The sequence below is a fragment of the Oscarella lobularis genome, chromosome 4, assembly GCF_947507565.1.
Source record: "Oscarella lobularis chromosome 4, ooOscLobu1.1, whole genome shotgun sequence".
NCBI lineage: Eukaryota > Metazoa > Porifera > Homoscleromorpha > Homosclerophorida > Oscarellidae > Oscarella > Oscarella lobularis.
This window is the reverse complement of record NC_089178.1, coordinates 1,644,797-1,658,496: the sequence shown is the minus strand read 5'-3', so window position 1 is coordinate 1,658,496 and position 13,700 is coordinate 1,644,797. Positions and strand designations below refer to the sequence as shown.

The 13,700-nt window shown below is 46.3% G+C and overlaps 3 protein-coding genes across 3 annotated transcripts; all 3 read right to left on the bottom strand.

Moving 5' to 3' along the window:
• Positions 1–13: 13 nt before the first annotated feature.
• On the bottom strand, positions 14–4,809 carry LOC136185970 (mitochondrial-processing peptidase subunit alpha-like). The gene is made up of 11 exons (XM_065973195.1): positions 4,680–4,809; positions 4,552–4,631; positions 4,413–4,495; positions 1,544–1,646; positions 1,401–1,493; positions 1,075–1,344; positions 721–1,023; positions 607–669; positions 463–551; positions 350–405; positions 14–298 (listed from the first exon to the last, which is right to left on the bottom strand). The coding sequence occupies exons 2-11, from the start codon at positions 4,627–4,629 to the stop codon at positions 117–119; spliced, it is 1,320 nt and encodes a 439-aa protein (XP_065829267.1). The 5' UTR covers positions 4,630–4,631; positions 4,680–4,809; the 3' UTR covers positions 14–116.
• Positions 4,810–4,929: 120 nt separating this feature from the next.
• On the bottom strand, positions 4,930–7,149 carry LOC136185916 (N-acetylglucosamine-6-sulfatase-like). The gene is made up of 12 exons (XM_065973129.1): positions 6,947–7,149; positions 6,591–6,846; positions 6,406–6,525; positions 6,273–6,347; positions 6,073–6,221; positions 5,902–6,025; positions 5,813–5,848; positions 5,687–5,759; positions 5,493–5,637; positions 5,309–5,441; positions 5,156–5,257; positions 4,930–5,090 (listed from the first exon to the last, which is right to left on the bottom strand). The coding sequence occupies exons 1-12, from the start codon at positions 7,147–7,149 to the stop codon at positions 5,028–5,030; spliced, it is 1,479 nt and encodes a 492-aa protein (XP_065829201.1). The 3' UTR covers positions 4,930–5,027.
• Positions 7,150–7,214: 65 nt separating this feature from the next.
• On the bottom strand, positions 7,215–9,816 carry LOC136185886 (cyclic AMP-dependent transcription factor ATF-6 beta-like). The gene is made up of 16 exons (XM_065973096.1): positions 9,744–9,816; positions 9,543–9,680; positions 9,399–9,472; positions 9,283–9,346; positions 9,176–9,225; positions 8,998–9,123; positions 8,846–8,941; positions 8,715–8,792; positions 8,544–8,651; positions 8,365–8,483; positions 8,035–8,307; positions 7,922–7,979; positions 7,710–7,807; positions 7,584–7,653; positions 7,448–7,532; positions 7,215–7,393 (listed from the first exon to the last, which is right to left on the bottom strand). Exons 1-16 carry the CDS (start codon positions 9,814–9,816, stop codon positions 7,287–7,289), a joined length of 1,617 nt encoding a protein of 538 aa, XP_065829168.1. The 3' UTR covers positions 7,215–7,286.
• Positions 9,817–13,700: the final 3,884 nt, after the last annotated feature.

Below are 13,700 nucleotides of genomic sequence, written 5' to 3'. Positions count from 1 at the left end.
TGGCAATCACACGTACGGCTTCAGGTTTCCCAATGTCTATCACGTGGGGCGCCCCACGCACGTGAAAGACATTCCGGCGCGTTTATTATTCATCGGCTAATTAGCTACAGCTGCAATCAAAACTTGAAACGACCAAAAAAGTTATTACTTCGACCCGGAAGTCTCCCCCCTTTTGCAAAAGCACTATCAATATCGCCATATGACGGCATATCGCTCAGATTTCCAAACGCAGCCACGGCCGGAGACTGCGTCATCATCTTTTGGCACGCCATTTGAATATCAGAACTCGTAACACTTTCTAGAAAAATTAGGCTGCGCGTGTGCAAAGGAAAACCGCTAAGCAACTCACCTATCCTATCGCACAGCTCTTCAGGAGATCGTCTTTTACCAGTAGCCAAAATTTGCCTACAAGACAAACGACAATCGGCGTAGAGAAGAAAAGTCGCCATGCTACGCCTATACCTTCCTATGTCTTCAAAAACAACCGTCCTTGACTCGAGATTCATCATTAGCATCGACTGTAACTGCTTCTTGGCTCGAGACAGTTCTTCCTATAATATACGCCAAAAACTGCAAATGATTTTAGTGACCACGAAAAGCCCATACACTTCCATAAGGCTTGGAGAGTCTCATAAACTCGTCCATCAACACTTGAACCAAGTCAGGTAACTTAAAAGAAAAGATCTCTAGCACGGACTCCCCAGTGCATTGTCGGCGTACCTGATTAGGAGAGGCGCTTCCGTAGATACAGAATAGTCCAGAATCGGAGTACGAGTGATGATAAGCGGTCGCGTTTTGCACCCAATGGTACCGATTAAGAACGTCCGTGTAGAGTCGCGAATACATTCCCTTGCCGGGACCGCCCGCCGAAAAGGAGCCCCCGCCGCCGAGGAGAACGTTCAGAACAGAAAATGGAAAGAAGTCGGGATCATGAAAGGATGCCGCTTCGAAGCCTATGGCCACGTGGGCCAACTCGGGCAGAGGATTCAAAACGAGTCGCTGAGGCTCACTATCACTATGATTCTAGCGAGAAGAGTCGGACACTCTTTACCTAGACTAATGTTGCCCTCTTACTGTGACAATACCCCCTGTGTACTGGGATACTGATTCGTCCACTCTTGTCGGTGTAACGACTCTGTCCTCCCAAGCTGGTGTGACGCCACTGAATGTCTCGTGAACTGTCTCCACGAACGAGTCGTGCTGAACGCCCACGCCGCAGACGGTTATTCGCGACGGAACGAAGTATCGTTTTAGTACGCTAAGCACGTCCTTCTCCGATACGAGATCAACGCTGTCGCTAGGACAGAACTTGGAAAAGCCGAGGGTATTGTTCCTGTATGCGGCCTGGGGGAAAAAGAGACGTCAAGGCTCTGAAAAACCCGTTTCAAAAACTTCCTTACTGCGTGTATTAGTTCCGTTAGAAGTGGCTCAGGATCAAGTCGTCGCTGGAGTTCTTCAATTTGAAACTGGACTTCTTCTCGCTGACTATCGATCTGAAGAGATGAATTGGTTACTATGCATTCAAGACAATAGAGTAACCGACGTCCTCCGCTGTGACGATCGGCTGAAAAAGGGACTCGGACAATACGCGCAGTAGAGACGGAAACGAACTCGAGAATCCCGTCAAGGCATACATAAAGGCATCCCTATCAAGAAAGATATATAAAATTATGGAGCCGACCACCAGAGTTGTACGGGTGGAGCCCGTATAACGGCGGAGGGAGGCTCTCTCAAACGTGATCTTAGGGCCGGAAGTGTCTGTCTGTCTGTCTGTATGTCTGTTCGTCACGCTCGGTATTGTGACGTAACTTAAAAACCCGTTTTTCGTACAGCGCATGCGCGAAATGGGGCCCAAAACGGTGACCCGAAAAAGGCGATTTACGGCGCGGATAAAGCGTTTTTTCTTTCATAAACGAAAAAAATGCTTAGAAACCCTTATTTCCAATTGATCTGTGCTATTTTCCGTGTTATAAATGCCCTGAGAAACCGAAACGACGGTTTTGATTGTTACGCTCTGACGTCACAATCAAAAGTATCCACTCATGTACAGTATGTGGGTGGGTACGTACGTACGGGTAACAGGAAATATGACCCGTACACATGCATAGGTCCTCCTCAATACACACAGAGCACATTATCAAATAGGGCTTGTGCACGTGACGTCACAGGCGACGTCACAGTCTTTTGTTTGGGCATGACGCGCGTTAGGGTTTCAGAAATTGTCCTCTATCTGCGCGATACTACCTTTCTTCCGCGTAACCACCATAAGATATATAGAAGCATGCTATAGGCGTCGTTCGGCGCCTATTCCGTGGTATTTCTCCGTGTTTTCGGCGAGTTATATCGATGAATGGGCGGGGACTTCCGACGAAATGGGCGTTTTCGATGTGCTCTCATTCCTCACCAAAGCATCCGATTGCACCGAGACTTTACCACGTTATAGGCACATGATTGATCTTCACATTCATGGCCAAGATCTGGCAAGAAGAGGTTTAGTTTCGCACTTTGGGTCCTGTTTGTAACACCACTTAGCGCACGCGCTTCAACTCCTTCTTTCTCGTTTCTGTAGTTCTAACTCCCTGTGTCGTCGATGGAATGTTGAGAGAAGGTATTAGTTTGTACCTCGCCACGAAATCGCGAATGTGAACACACTATTTCGCGCCCTAATCAGGCACCACAGCTCAAGGACGCAGCGCTTCTGCTGAGAATGCAGCCACGCTAATTCATGCACATAATTAACCAACGGCGTTCTTTTCTGCATAATGTACAGTGCGTCCTTGGGCTGTGGTGCGTGATACGGCGCGAAATTGTGTGCGAACATTTGAGATTGCGCGGCGGGATACAAAGTTATGCCTTCTCTCGACATGCGCGACATACGAAATCCACGGCACAGGGAGTTAGAACCACTGAAACGAAAAAAAAGCGAAAAAAAGCGTTGAAACACGTGCGCTAAGTGGTGCTACAAACAGGGCCCAAAGTGCGAAACTAAACCTCTTCTTGCCTGGTCTTGGCCATGAATGTGAAGATCAATGATGTGCCTATAACGTGGTAAAGTCTCGGTGCAATCGGATGCTTTGGTGAGGAATGAGAGCACATCGAAAACGCCCATTTCGTTGGAAGTCCCGCCCATTCATCGATATAACTCGCCGATATCACGAGAAATGTCACGGAATAGGCGCCGAACGACGTCTAAATCATGCTTCTACATATCTTATGGTGGTTACGCGGTAGAAAGGTAGTATCGCGCAAATAGAGGACATTTTCTGAAAGCCTAACGCGCGTCATGCCCAAGCAAAAAGCTGTGACGTTGACTCTGACGTCACTGTGCACAAGCCCTATACAGTACGTCAGGAAAGCGCCTAATTAGGAAAACATTGCAATCTTGCAAGTATTTACAGTATGTAGGTAGGACTGAGCTGTAGTAGCTAAAACGGCTGTAATGACCACGTGAATATGTGACAACATAACTTATGTTGTCATAACATAGTGTGATGTAATACTTTTTGACGTCACACTATGTTATGCACTCGCGTACGGTAAGCGGTGGGAGGCTCTGCATGATGGCAACACGGTGAACACCGGGCCATCATTCTCTAGTTATTATGGAGCCGACCACCGCAGTTGTACGGGTGGAGCCCGTATAACGAAGGAGGGAGGCTCTCTCAAACATGATCTTAGGACCTGAAGTGTCTGTCTGTCTGTCTGTCTGTCTGTCTGTCTGTATGTATGTATGTATGTCTGTTCGTCACGCTCGGTATTGTGACGTAACTTAAAAGCCCGTTTTTTCGTACAGCGCATGCGCGACAAAGAGCTCAAAACGGTGCCCCAAAAAAGGCGATTTACGACGCGAATAAAGCGTTTTTTCTTTCATAAACGGAAAAAATGCTTAGAAACCCTTATTTCCAATTGATCTGTGCTATTTTCCGTGTTATAAATGCCCTGAGAAACCGAAACGACAGTTTTGATTGTCACGCTCTGACGTCACAATCAAAAGTATCCACTCATGCCGTATGTGCGTGGGTATGTACGCGTGTACGGGTAACAGGAAATATGACCCGTACACATGCATAGGTCCCCCTCAAATACAGAATACAGAGCACATTATCAAATACACTACGTCAGAAAAGCGCCTAATTAGGAAAACATTGCAATCATGCAAGTATTTACAGTATGTACGTAGGAGTGAGCTGTAGTAGCTAACGGCTGTAAGGACCACGTGAATATGTGACAACATAAAAAATTATGACGTCACACTATGGTATGCACTCTCGTACGGTAAGCGGTGGGAGGCTCTGCATGATGGCAACACGGTGAACACCGGGCCATCATTCTCTAGTTAGTGTCCTTTTTTCAACACCGCGATTTCCCTCTAGACTACTTCCCTAACGTATCCACAAAACATGCGTCGTCACCTGTGATACTGACAGTCAGCGAGTCCTCCGTTCTTGTCCAATTCTTCCAGAATTGAATCCCTCGAAGGCCAAGTTTTGGAGCGCTAATTGAGAGAGAAGTTTCTTTCTCTGCAAAATTTGGAAATTACTCCTCTGCTACTTGGAAAGCGAGCTTGGAAAGAAAGTGGGATACGCCGGGTGTTACATCGACTTCGTATCTCGGGCCGAAATCGACCATGGCTGCGTTGAAATTCGTTGCGAATGGCTGCCGATTTGCGATTGGTTTACCTCCTATTGTGCAGTGCTGACCGAGCGCATCTTCGGTGGCAATTTTGAGACCGCTGTCGAGGAGTGTGACGTGCGTTACGCGTTTTGGCAGATTCTCGATTCCCACAGGATTTCCGATAGGTGCGTTTGGAAGAGGACGATCCAAAGGAACGTTTGTGAACGCCTGGGACGAGAGAAGTCTTCGTACCCGGCGACAAAACGCCATTGCACCTTACCGTAGCGCACTTTACCGTAGCGCACTTTACCGATGTAAACATCCGGGTTTGGGAATTAAAATATAAAAAACACGTGCACAAATCTGACAGACATAGAAAACAAGTGGGTTTGCTGCAGCACCAAAAGACCTGCTCACGAGCACTGTGCACCGGTGCAGCCATATTCCTTATGAATGAACAATTTGAATTCATCCACCTGCCATACGCAGAAAAGAGGGAGATTTTTAATTAGAGCATTAGTTTATCATAAAAGTACAATACCAATTTCTGATCAGCAGTAGCAGTGCCATACAAATTTTTTAGTTGAAACGGATCTTTGTCAATGTCAAAAAGTTCGTATTCGACTGGCGTGCCAAAGGACAACTGCACGGTAAAAATGAACACACGCATGCTGGTGTAACTGAAATTATTTACCTCGGTGCGACTGTTGTAGAATTCCGCGTAGACATAATTGTGAGTATCATTTATCAGCCTTGCAGCCAAATATGTGTTGTTTGTGCCGTCAACCAGATGATCCATGCGAGTCACGTTTCCTAAGCTCCAGTATCTATTACAGATTTACTGATGGAGCGATATGGAAGAGTAAATTTTCTCTCACTCAATCATGTACATCTCTCGCCAACTGCCTGGCGCCGAGTCAGCCTTCGTTTTAACCACCTGCTTCACAAACGATTTGCCGTTCATGAACTCTGGCACTTTGGCTCCAGCTAGTTCCATGATTGTGGGAGCGATGTCTACATTGCCTAGAGAAGAACGGTTCAAGTTCGACCCTACGAGTTATTGTTCGCTTACCGGATATTCCTTTAAAATGACTCCCAGCCTCTATTCCAGGTCCGCGGATGAGAAAGGGAACTCGAATATCATGCTAGAAAAATAATCTAAAATTCCGCAATAGTTAGAACGGCATGGCTGCGACACCTCATACACTTGCAGTTTACACATTGGCAAACGAAACTACGATTGGAATTAATTAATATAATAAGGAGAGAACGATGTATTTGATTTACCTGTCCCAATTGGTATCCGTGATCGCTAGTCAACATAATATAGGTATTGTCCAACTCTCCTTTGGACTTCAGAAGATTGACAACAGCAACAATCAGATCATCAACTGAAAGAAGCGTCCTCCATCTGAAAATGTTACATACAGCAAATTAAAACTACAAATTTATTTCGACCTGTTACGAAACAATTCATCGATTTCTCCCTCTTCCTTATCAGCCGTCAGGGGTTGTTGCTGTCTGACGACCCAGTGATGATCAAGAGCGGAATAGTTATAATTGGGTGTACGAGGAGCTGTCAGATTACTAAAGGCGTCAGCATACCACTAAAGCATTTGCTATACATTTTTACGTATATCAATGACGTGGGTTTTTACGGGTGCTGGAGTCGCCGGAACGTGAGGTGCGTGTGGCGCTATGTAGGTAAAGAAGGGCTGGCCTTTTTTAAGAGCCTACATGAAAAGGCTAATTAGTTAGCTCTATCTACACCTCTCTATGGGATTCTTTGACTTCGTTTATAAATTTGATTGTGTAGTTTCCTAAAATTGACGTCAGATAGTCGCTGGGATTAGTCCCACTTTCAAAGTATCGTCCGTTGTAGGAAAACGCGTTTTTGAAGTAGCGTCCGTCCTAAGAATTAGACAACCACAGTCTACTACATATACAGTGAGTTGTTGGTGATCTCATCGTCATACATTGCACATTGTCAAATAGTCATCGAAACCCGGAAGCTTTTGGGCGCCGGTTTTTTTGCAGTACGGTGCTACACCATTGGGATTGAGCAGTTTTCCGTATTGTCCAGTCACGTAGCCAGTCTTTTGGAGCCAATTTCCCAGCATTTCCGCTTCGAAGACGGAATTCGTCACGTTCATATGCATGCATCCGCTTCCGTCTGTCGAATGAATGTTGTGCGGATAGAGGCCAGTTAAAATCGTCGCTCTCGACGGGCAGCTGCCAGTGAGACAGAGAGAGAGAGAGAGAGAGAGAGAGAGAGAGAGAGAGAGAGAGAGAGATCAGATATTATCCACCCTGTTGACACGCCCCCTCGTACCAAACTGGCGTCGTGACGAAAAAATTGTCCAGCGTTGCGCCTTCGTCTTGAATAAGCTTTCGCGCATTTTTCATCGGCGTCAAACCCCCCAACTTGATATCTTGATCGTCGGTGAGGACGAATACGATATTGGGTGGCTTGCAGTCGACGTACGACGAAAGAGCGACGACGGTAGCAAGTGCAAAGGCAACAAAACTATGCATTGCTCAAACGCAAATTCGACAACAAGCTCACGTGCACTAAAACCCGTATATGAAAGACGAGAGCGCTTTGGGGAGTCTGATCTTTTCAACTATTTTTTACGCTACGTTAACTAATTAGCAGTCAGGTAAGTAAGTATCTAATGAGGAGGAAGTATAGCTGACGGAACAGAAAGAACTCGCGTGTCCACAACTTCGCAATCAATTTGCAGCAGTGCTACTTCGTCCTTCGGAAGGTTCATAGAATCTAGAACAGCCTGACGTGAAAAATTCAAATCTAAACATTTTTCTTTTTTCTTACCATTTCGGAAAGGTGGTGGCATCATAAAAGCCATTTTGGGCCTTTGAGTCTTGTTGTTGTGCGTACCAGAGAAGACAATGTGATCCTACGAAAGGAAATCTTGCAATATTGGCTTTTGCAGCCGTGGCGCGTGTACCTTGAGGGAAACAACGTAAAACGTATCTTGCTGACGGTTGATGGCCTTGACAAACGCCTCGTAGTCAATTCTAACAAAGACCCCTTTATAACCAATATAAAAAAAGAAAGAAAAAGATTCACACACCTGCCAGGATTTCCAAAAATTGACAGTCCTGACGTCATTCGTCTAGCTGAATCCAGGGCAACAAGATCCGTTGACTTGGCACACTTTCCCCTCCTTTTCTATACCCCAAAAAACACAGAAACTATTCTAAACTCCATGGGATCAAAGGCTCCATTTAACATTACAGTATTGATCAATATGTACCCATTTAGCCTTAGGCGCGCGAAACTAACCTTAGTCCTTCTAGGCAACCTTCCCTTTCCAAACGACGCAGTCAATTTCTGCGCAACCCTAACGCCCCCAAATCAATTAATTAATAAAGTACAAGACCATACTGTATACTCACCTGTCCGTCTCAGGCATCAACTCCTCAGGAAGTCTCATCAACGCTGTGCTGTTTCTTCCACTGCTATCCTCGTCATTATAATAATTCTCCGCCTTCTCGCTCTTCTTTCTCTCCTCTTCCAATTTCATTACACTCAAAACCGACTCAACATTTCTTTGCTGCAGGCTCTCTTCCCTTCCGGGTACGTATGCCAGTAGAGCTCTTCCAGGCGCTGCTCGATGCGCCGCCAGTCCACTAGCATCTTTCTCAAGGGACCCCCGATAAAAAAACAAACTGAAAAATAAAAAAGGTAATAATACTCAGATTTCAGCAACGGCACGCATCGTTTACTTAGAAGGCAAGAGAAGACCAAGACTCATTGTCACAAGGCAAATCGCCAACAGATAAGCAGGCCGATGATTGGTCGACAGAGACGTCGTACCAGACCTTTGAGACCTTAGCACGGCGTTCTAAATTTAGAAGCAATGAATTAGATTATCGTAACTGCTTCTCGTTCCATTCAAGCTCACTTCCTCCTCTAATTGCTGAACTCGTTCTCTGAGTAATCTATTCTCGTGCACCAGCTGAGCTTGCTCTTCGGAGAATCGTTTTACTTGAGTCTCTAAGCCGGCAAGTTCCTACAGCACAGACATTCGTATTTCTACCAGATTAATTATTTATTTGTTCTTCTCCTTCTTCACCTCTCGTTTTCGTTTTCGCGACAAATTCGCCGACTCGCGATTCTTGATCATCCTCATTCGTTTTTTATACTGCTTTACCTTTATAGAAAAAAAATATTCGAATTCATATCATTACAGAAAAAGACACGCACGTCGTCTTCTGACGGATTTGGAGGCAAGCTCGGCAACGTTGGCTCGGGCTTCGACTCCTTCTGCTCCGGTAAAGGAGCTCGAGCAATAGACCTCCTCTAAAAAATTTTAATTAAAAATCACTAAACTGACAATTTGCCCGGATAAGTCTCACCTTGGAGAGAATGGCTTCCACTTTCGGTTCCAACACTACAACCTTCTCCTCCTCCTTCGGTTGCTGAGTGACAATTGCAGAAGTGGGCGGGGCAGTCGTCTGAGGCGAGCAAACGCCAGAATGAAGCTAAAATTAATTTTATTTATCAATTAATTAACCAATCGGGTGTTTTTCGTACGAGAGATTCGGGTGAGCTTGGCAGCCATGGGATTTCCGTACGCTGCGAGTCTGCGAATCACGTGATCGTAGAGAACGTTCGAGAAGGAGCCGAATACGCGAGCTAACCGTTTATTTCTTCCAGAGATGAGAGAATGTAGTCGTTTTGCGTCGAATCGATTGCGTCTGCGCTCTAAAGTTGGATTCGGTCGGATGTTTGAGAAACAAAAGACGATTTTATGTACTTCTGGACACGAAAACGTGTCGGGAATGTCGGAAAAAAGAGCTTCGGTGTCATTCAAAACAAATCCAGTGGCTCCTACGACAGAAAACGTTAAAAAAGTGTGTAAAAAGTTATCGAAACTGACCCACTACATTCCCTCTCTTACCCCAAAGATCAGTGGAATAACTCGTTAAAGGATCATCGGTCGCATTGTTGAGAAAACCCCAAATCCATCGAGATCCTTCGGTCTGACAGTTGTCCGGGAGTTCGCGACAAACGAGTGAGCTTATTCGCAGAAACGAGCCTTAGCGCGCGCAACTCAGCCTTAGCGCGCGCAACTTAATTACACAAGAAAGCTAAGTTTTACATGTAGTTTTAATAATGATGCACTGACACTGTGTTCTTTGATCGGTTGTAGTAATGTCACTGAGTGCAGCCATGTGATGGAAGAGGTAAATGTATTTGAGACAAAAAACGCGGCAATACAGGTGTAGTGCCAACGTGACTGTCGTGACACCATAACAATAGTGCCAACGTGACTGTCGTGACACCATAACATAGAGCATCGCGTGACATTGCGATCATTGTGGGCAACGTGGCATTATGGCACCGTGGCATTGTGGCAGCGTGGCGTTGTGGCACCGTGGCACCGTGGCACCGTGGCATTGTGGCAACATGGCTTTGTGGCAATGTGCATGGCGCCGTGGCCGCCCAGCTGCCACGGTGCCACACTCATCCCGTTAGCTAGAGAAATGGCTTGTACTCTTGGGAAATGAGAGGTTATGTTCGTGAAAGTAGTGTGACAGTGTGGCAGAAAAAGTACAGTATCATCTCTGGTTCACTGCACTTACGCCAGCAGTTTATTGTAATTGTATCACCGTATACCAGTACAAACTGAGCGATGCACCCTGGCGCAATATCGTAGCGCATACCATGTTATTGTCGCTTTGTTCAGCAGGCTGCCCCGTTGCCACGGTGCCACGCTCCTCTGCCTCTAAAATTTACTGCCATACTGCTACATTGCCACAATGCCACAGTGCCACAACCCTGAATCTAAGAATTCGCCAAAGTAAATATGGAGAGTTCTCACTTTCACGGTTTATTTTTGACTTTTGACGAAATATCTAGCAGCTTCCGTCCTACCCATTGAGGAAAGACGATTTGCTTTTCACAGCAAAAACAGCTGCTTTATAGTCGTTGAAGTAGCCTCAGAAGGCGGCTTCCTATTTGCTTCTTTGAGATCTACTCGCCGAATACATCATAATGGACTGCCAGACAGTTCTTGTTGTGGCTCCTGCTTCTAACGATTTTTGAAAAGGATTGCACCTAAATAAATCAGAGTACTCTAGAATCAAACGAGTTGACATACAATTAAGAGTTCTCACACGTTCATTACTTCTGTGACAAAGTCTGCGTACACATTTCAAGTGGAAGAAGAGGAGCAATGGTGGCTGTCATTGGCGAGACGGCATCAGCTCCTTCATTGACATTGACGTACCTAAAACCAAACTAAGAACGTTAACTTTGCACACGCGATCACAGTCGTACCTGTGACCAAGACTAATAAAATAGGAGACCCCTGTCGAAGCTTCATTAAAGAGGGCTCTTAAAAGATGCTGGCTTAGTCTCTGTTCCGGAGTTTGCTGTCTAATTTGCTCGTTCATGGATATGATAACCCATCGACTCAAAGTTGTAAAATTACACTTATCATTCTAAACGCAGCTCTTAATTAATCATACCTTGCCTGTCCCCTTAGTCCATGTTTGAGGTGACAATGAACGAGCATTGAGGAGTTTGATTTCCTCTTTTAAACGTGGAATACGTCGTACGACCCTACGTTGGTGACCTATACTTTGTCGACCGAAAGAGGCAATTTTTGGTTTGTCGTTGCCTCTTTCGGTCTGAGTTGACTGCCACGCTGCAACATTGCCACAGCGCCCCATGCCTTGCTATCACGGCCGGAACAAGTATTATGACATTAGGCGCTGGCGGGCAGCGACGACCCGACGTTTGTGACCTTAGTCTGCCTGGGGACCGAAAGAGGCAGCGACGATCCTACTCTAATAAAACAACGACCGGAAAAGGCGGAACCCTATGTGTATGACCGCAGGTGCCTTTTCCGGTCTCCGTTGCCTTTTTCGGTCCCGGGCTAAAGTTTAGGTTTGTCGCTGCCTCTTTCGTTCTGGGTTGACTGCCACGCTGCTACATTGCCACAGCGCCCCATGCTTTGCTATCACGGTTGCAAAAAGTATTATGACATTAGGCGCTGGCGGGCAGCAATGAACCTACGTTGGTGACCTTAGTCCGAAAGAGGCAGCGGCGACCCTACTCTAACAAAACAATGACCGGAAAAGGCGGAACCCTATAGGGTCGTTGCTATCGTACAGTGTATGACCGCAGTTGCCTTTTCCGGTCTCCGTTGCCTTTTTCGGTCCCGGGCTAAAGTTTAGGTTTGTCGCTACCTCTTTCGTTCTGGGTTGACTGCCACGCTGCCACATTGCCACAGCTCACGTGCCTTGCTATCACGGCTGGAACAAGTATTATGACATTATGCGCTGGCGGGCAGCGACGACCCGACGTTGGTGACCTTAGTCCGAAAGAGGCAGCGGCGACCCTACTCTAACAAAACAATGACCGGAAAAGGCGGAACCCTATAGGGTCGTTGCTATCGTACAGTGTATGACCGCAGTTGCCTTTTCCGGTCTCCGTTGCCTTTTTCGGTCCCGGGCTAAAGTTTAGGTTTGTCGCTACCTCTTTCGTTCTGGGTTGACTGCCACGCTGCCACATTGCCACAGCTCACGTGCCTTGCTATCACGGCTGGAACAAGTATTATGACATTATGCGCTGGCGGGCAGCGACGACCCGACGTTGGGGACCTTAGTCCGAAAGAGGCAGCGGCGACCCTACTCTAACAAAACAATGACCGGAAAAGGCGGAACCCTATAGGGTCGTTGCTATCGTACAGTGTATGACCGCAGTTGCCTTTTCCGGTCTCCGTTGCCTTTTCCGGTCCCGGGCTAAAGTTTAGGTTTGTCGCTGCCTCTTTCGTTCTGGGTTGACTGCCACGCTGCCACATTGCCACAGCGCCCCATGCTTTGCTATCACGGTTGCAAAAAGTATTATGACATTAGGCGCTGGCGGGCAGCAATGAACCTACGTTGGTGACCTTAGTCTGGCGACCGAAAGAGGCAGTGAAGACCCTACTTTAATAAAACAACGATCGGAAGAGGCGGAACCCAAAGGGTCGTTGCCTTTCAGTTGCATGCCTTTTCCGGTCGCCGTTCTAGGGTTGTCGCTGGCTCTTTCGTTCGCCGTTCTATGTAGTTGCGTCTTCCCGTCGCTTAGAAGCCCTGCACGCTCGACTTCGTCGAATGACTCCTATGCATCTTGGATCACTACAAATATATACCACTTTCTGCCTGTATGTCAGTTTAATTAAGTTGGCAGATTGCCTCACTGCCACGCGACCACACACGATGGCTTTCTGTATTTGAAAACTGCGCAAGGTTTTCCTGTAAGTAACGGTGCCAGTGTCACTTTGGCAGTGAGGCAGCATACCTATACGCATCGAACAAAGTCCGATCGGGAGTCTTGTAACAGTATCACAATGTTGCTTTTGCAGTACGGTTAGGGTTAGGGTTGGTAGTGATGGTAGTAACAAAAACTTTGCAGCAGTTCAAAGCAGCAGTGAAGGAGCTCTGCTTTAAGGAGCTCTGCTTTACGCATGCAAGAGAAAGTTCTTGAAAAGCGGCAGCGCAGGTCGACTTGTTGGCTTGCATTACATCAGGCTTCTGCACCTTAAATTTTGCTGCTTTTTCTTCTGTAACCGATAAGGTCAATCGATTTTTAACGCGAAATTGCTGTACTCCGATAAAAAAAGATCGCCATGTAACGTAAGAAACGCAAGGTGGAAAATATTGCATCTGCAGCCTTGAGAAAGTGGCTTCCACAAAGAAATTTTGGCAACAGCGGCAGTGAACGAACTTATATTTTACTGCTGTCTCTTTCTTACATTTGCGCTTACCTATATTGAGGAAAGCACGAACGGGATTCTTCTAACAGAATTGCCATATTGCTTTACAGTTTAGCATGCGTCGCTTCCTGCCGGGAATACACGTAGCAATGATTTTGCAAAAGTTGAAACCAGCAGTAAAGGACCTCTGCTGTATTTACGGTGCAAAAGCCTGTATCGTGAAGTACAAGCCCAGAGACAATTTCCGCCTTTCAAGAAGTTTATTTTCTTCTTCTGCGAGAAAGAGAGTAAGGCACTTCGAGAATCAATTTTTACTGCTGCTACCAAACAAATACTCTTACACGATTGCTT

What these genes read in the sequence shown, in the direction of transcription:
- LOC136185970 (XM_065973195.1), bottom strand. Translation starts at nt 4,629, where the DNA reads ATGGTCGATTTCGGCCCGAGATACGAAGTCGATGTAACACCCGGCGTA. An exon ending in TCTCCAAGCCTTATGGAAGT is followed by an intron (nt 552 to 606) that starts GTATGGGCTTTT and finishes CGTATATTATAG; the next exon opens with GAAGAACTGTCTCGAGCCAA. An exon ending in AGAGCTGTGCGATAGGATAG is followed by an intron (nt 299 to 349) that starts GTGAGTTGCTTA and finishes TAATTTTTCTAG; the next exon opens with AAAGTGTTACGAGTTCTGAT.
- LOC136185916 (XM_065973129.1), bottom strand. Translation starts at nt 7,149, where the DNA reads ATGCATAGTTTTGTTGCCTTTGCACTTGCTACCGTCGTCGCTCTTTCG. An exon ending in TTCGTCACGACGCCAGTTTG is followed by an intron (nt 6,847 to 6,946) that starts GTACGAGGGGGC and finishes TCTCACTGGCAG; the next exon opens with CTGCCCGTCGAGAGCGACGA. An exon ending in CGAGAGATGTACATGATTGA is followed by an intron (nt 5,442 to 5,492) that starts GTGAGAGAAAAT and finishes AATCTGTAATAG; the next exon opens with ATACTGGAGCTTAGGAAACG.
- LOC136185886 (XM_065973096.1), bottom strand. Translation starts at nt 9,816, where the DNA reads ATGGCTGCACTCAGTGACATTACTACAACCGATCAAAGAACACAGTGT. An exon ending in TTCAGCAATTAGAGGAGGAA is followed by an intron (nt 8,484 to 8,543) that starts GTGAGCTTGAAT and finishes TTCTAAATTTAG; the next exon opens with AACGCCGTGCTAAGGTCTCA. An exon ending in GCCACCACCTTTCCGAAATG is followed by an intron (nt 7,394 to 7,447) that starts GTAAGAAAAAAG and finishes AGGCTGTTCTAG; the next exon opens with ATTCTATGAACCTTCCGAAG.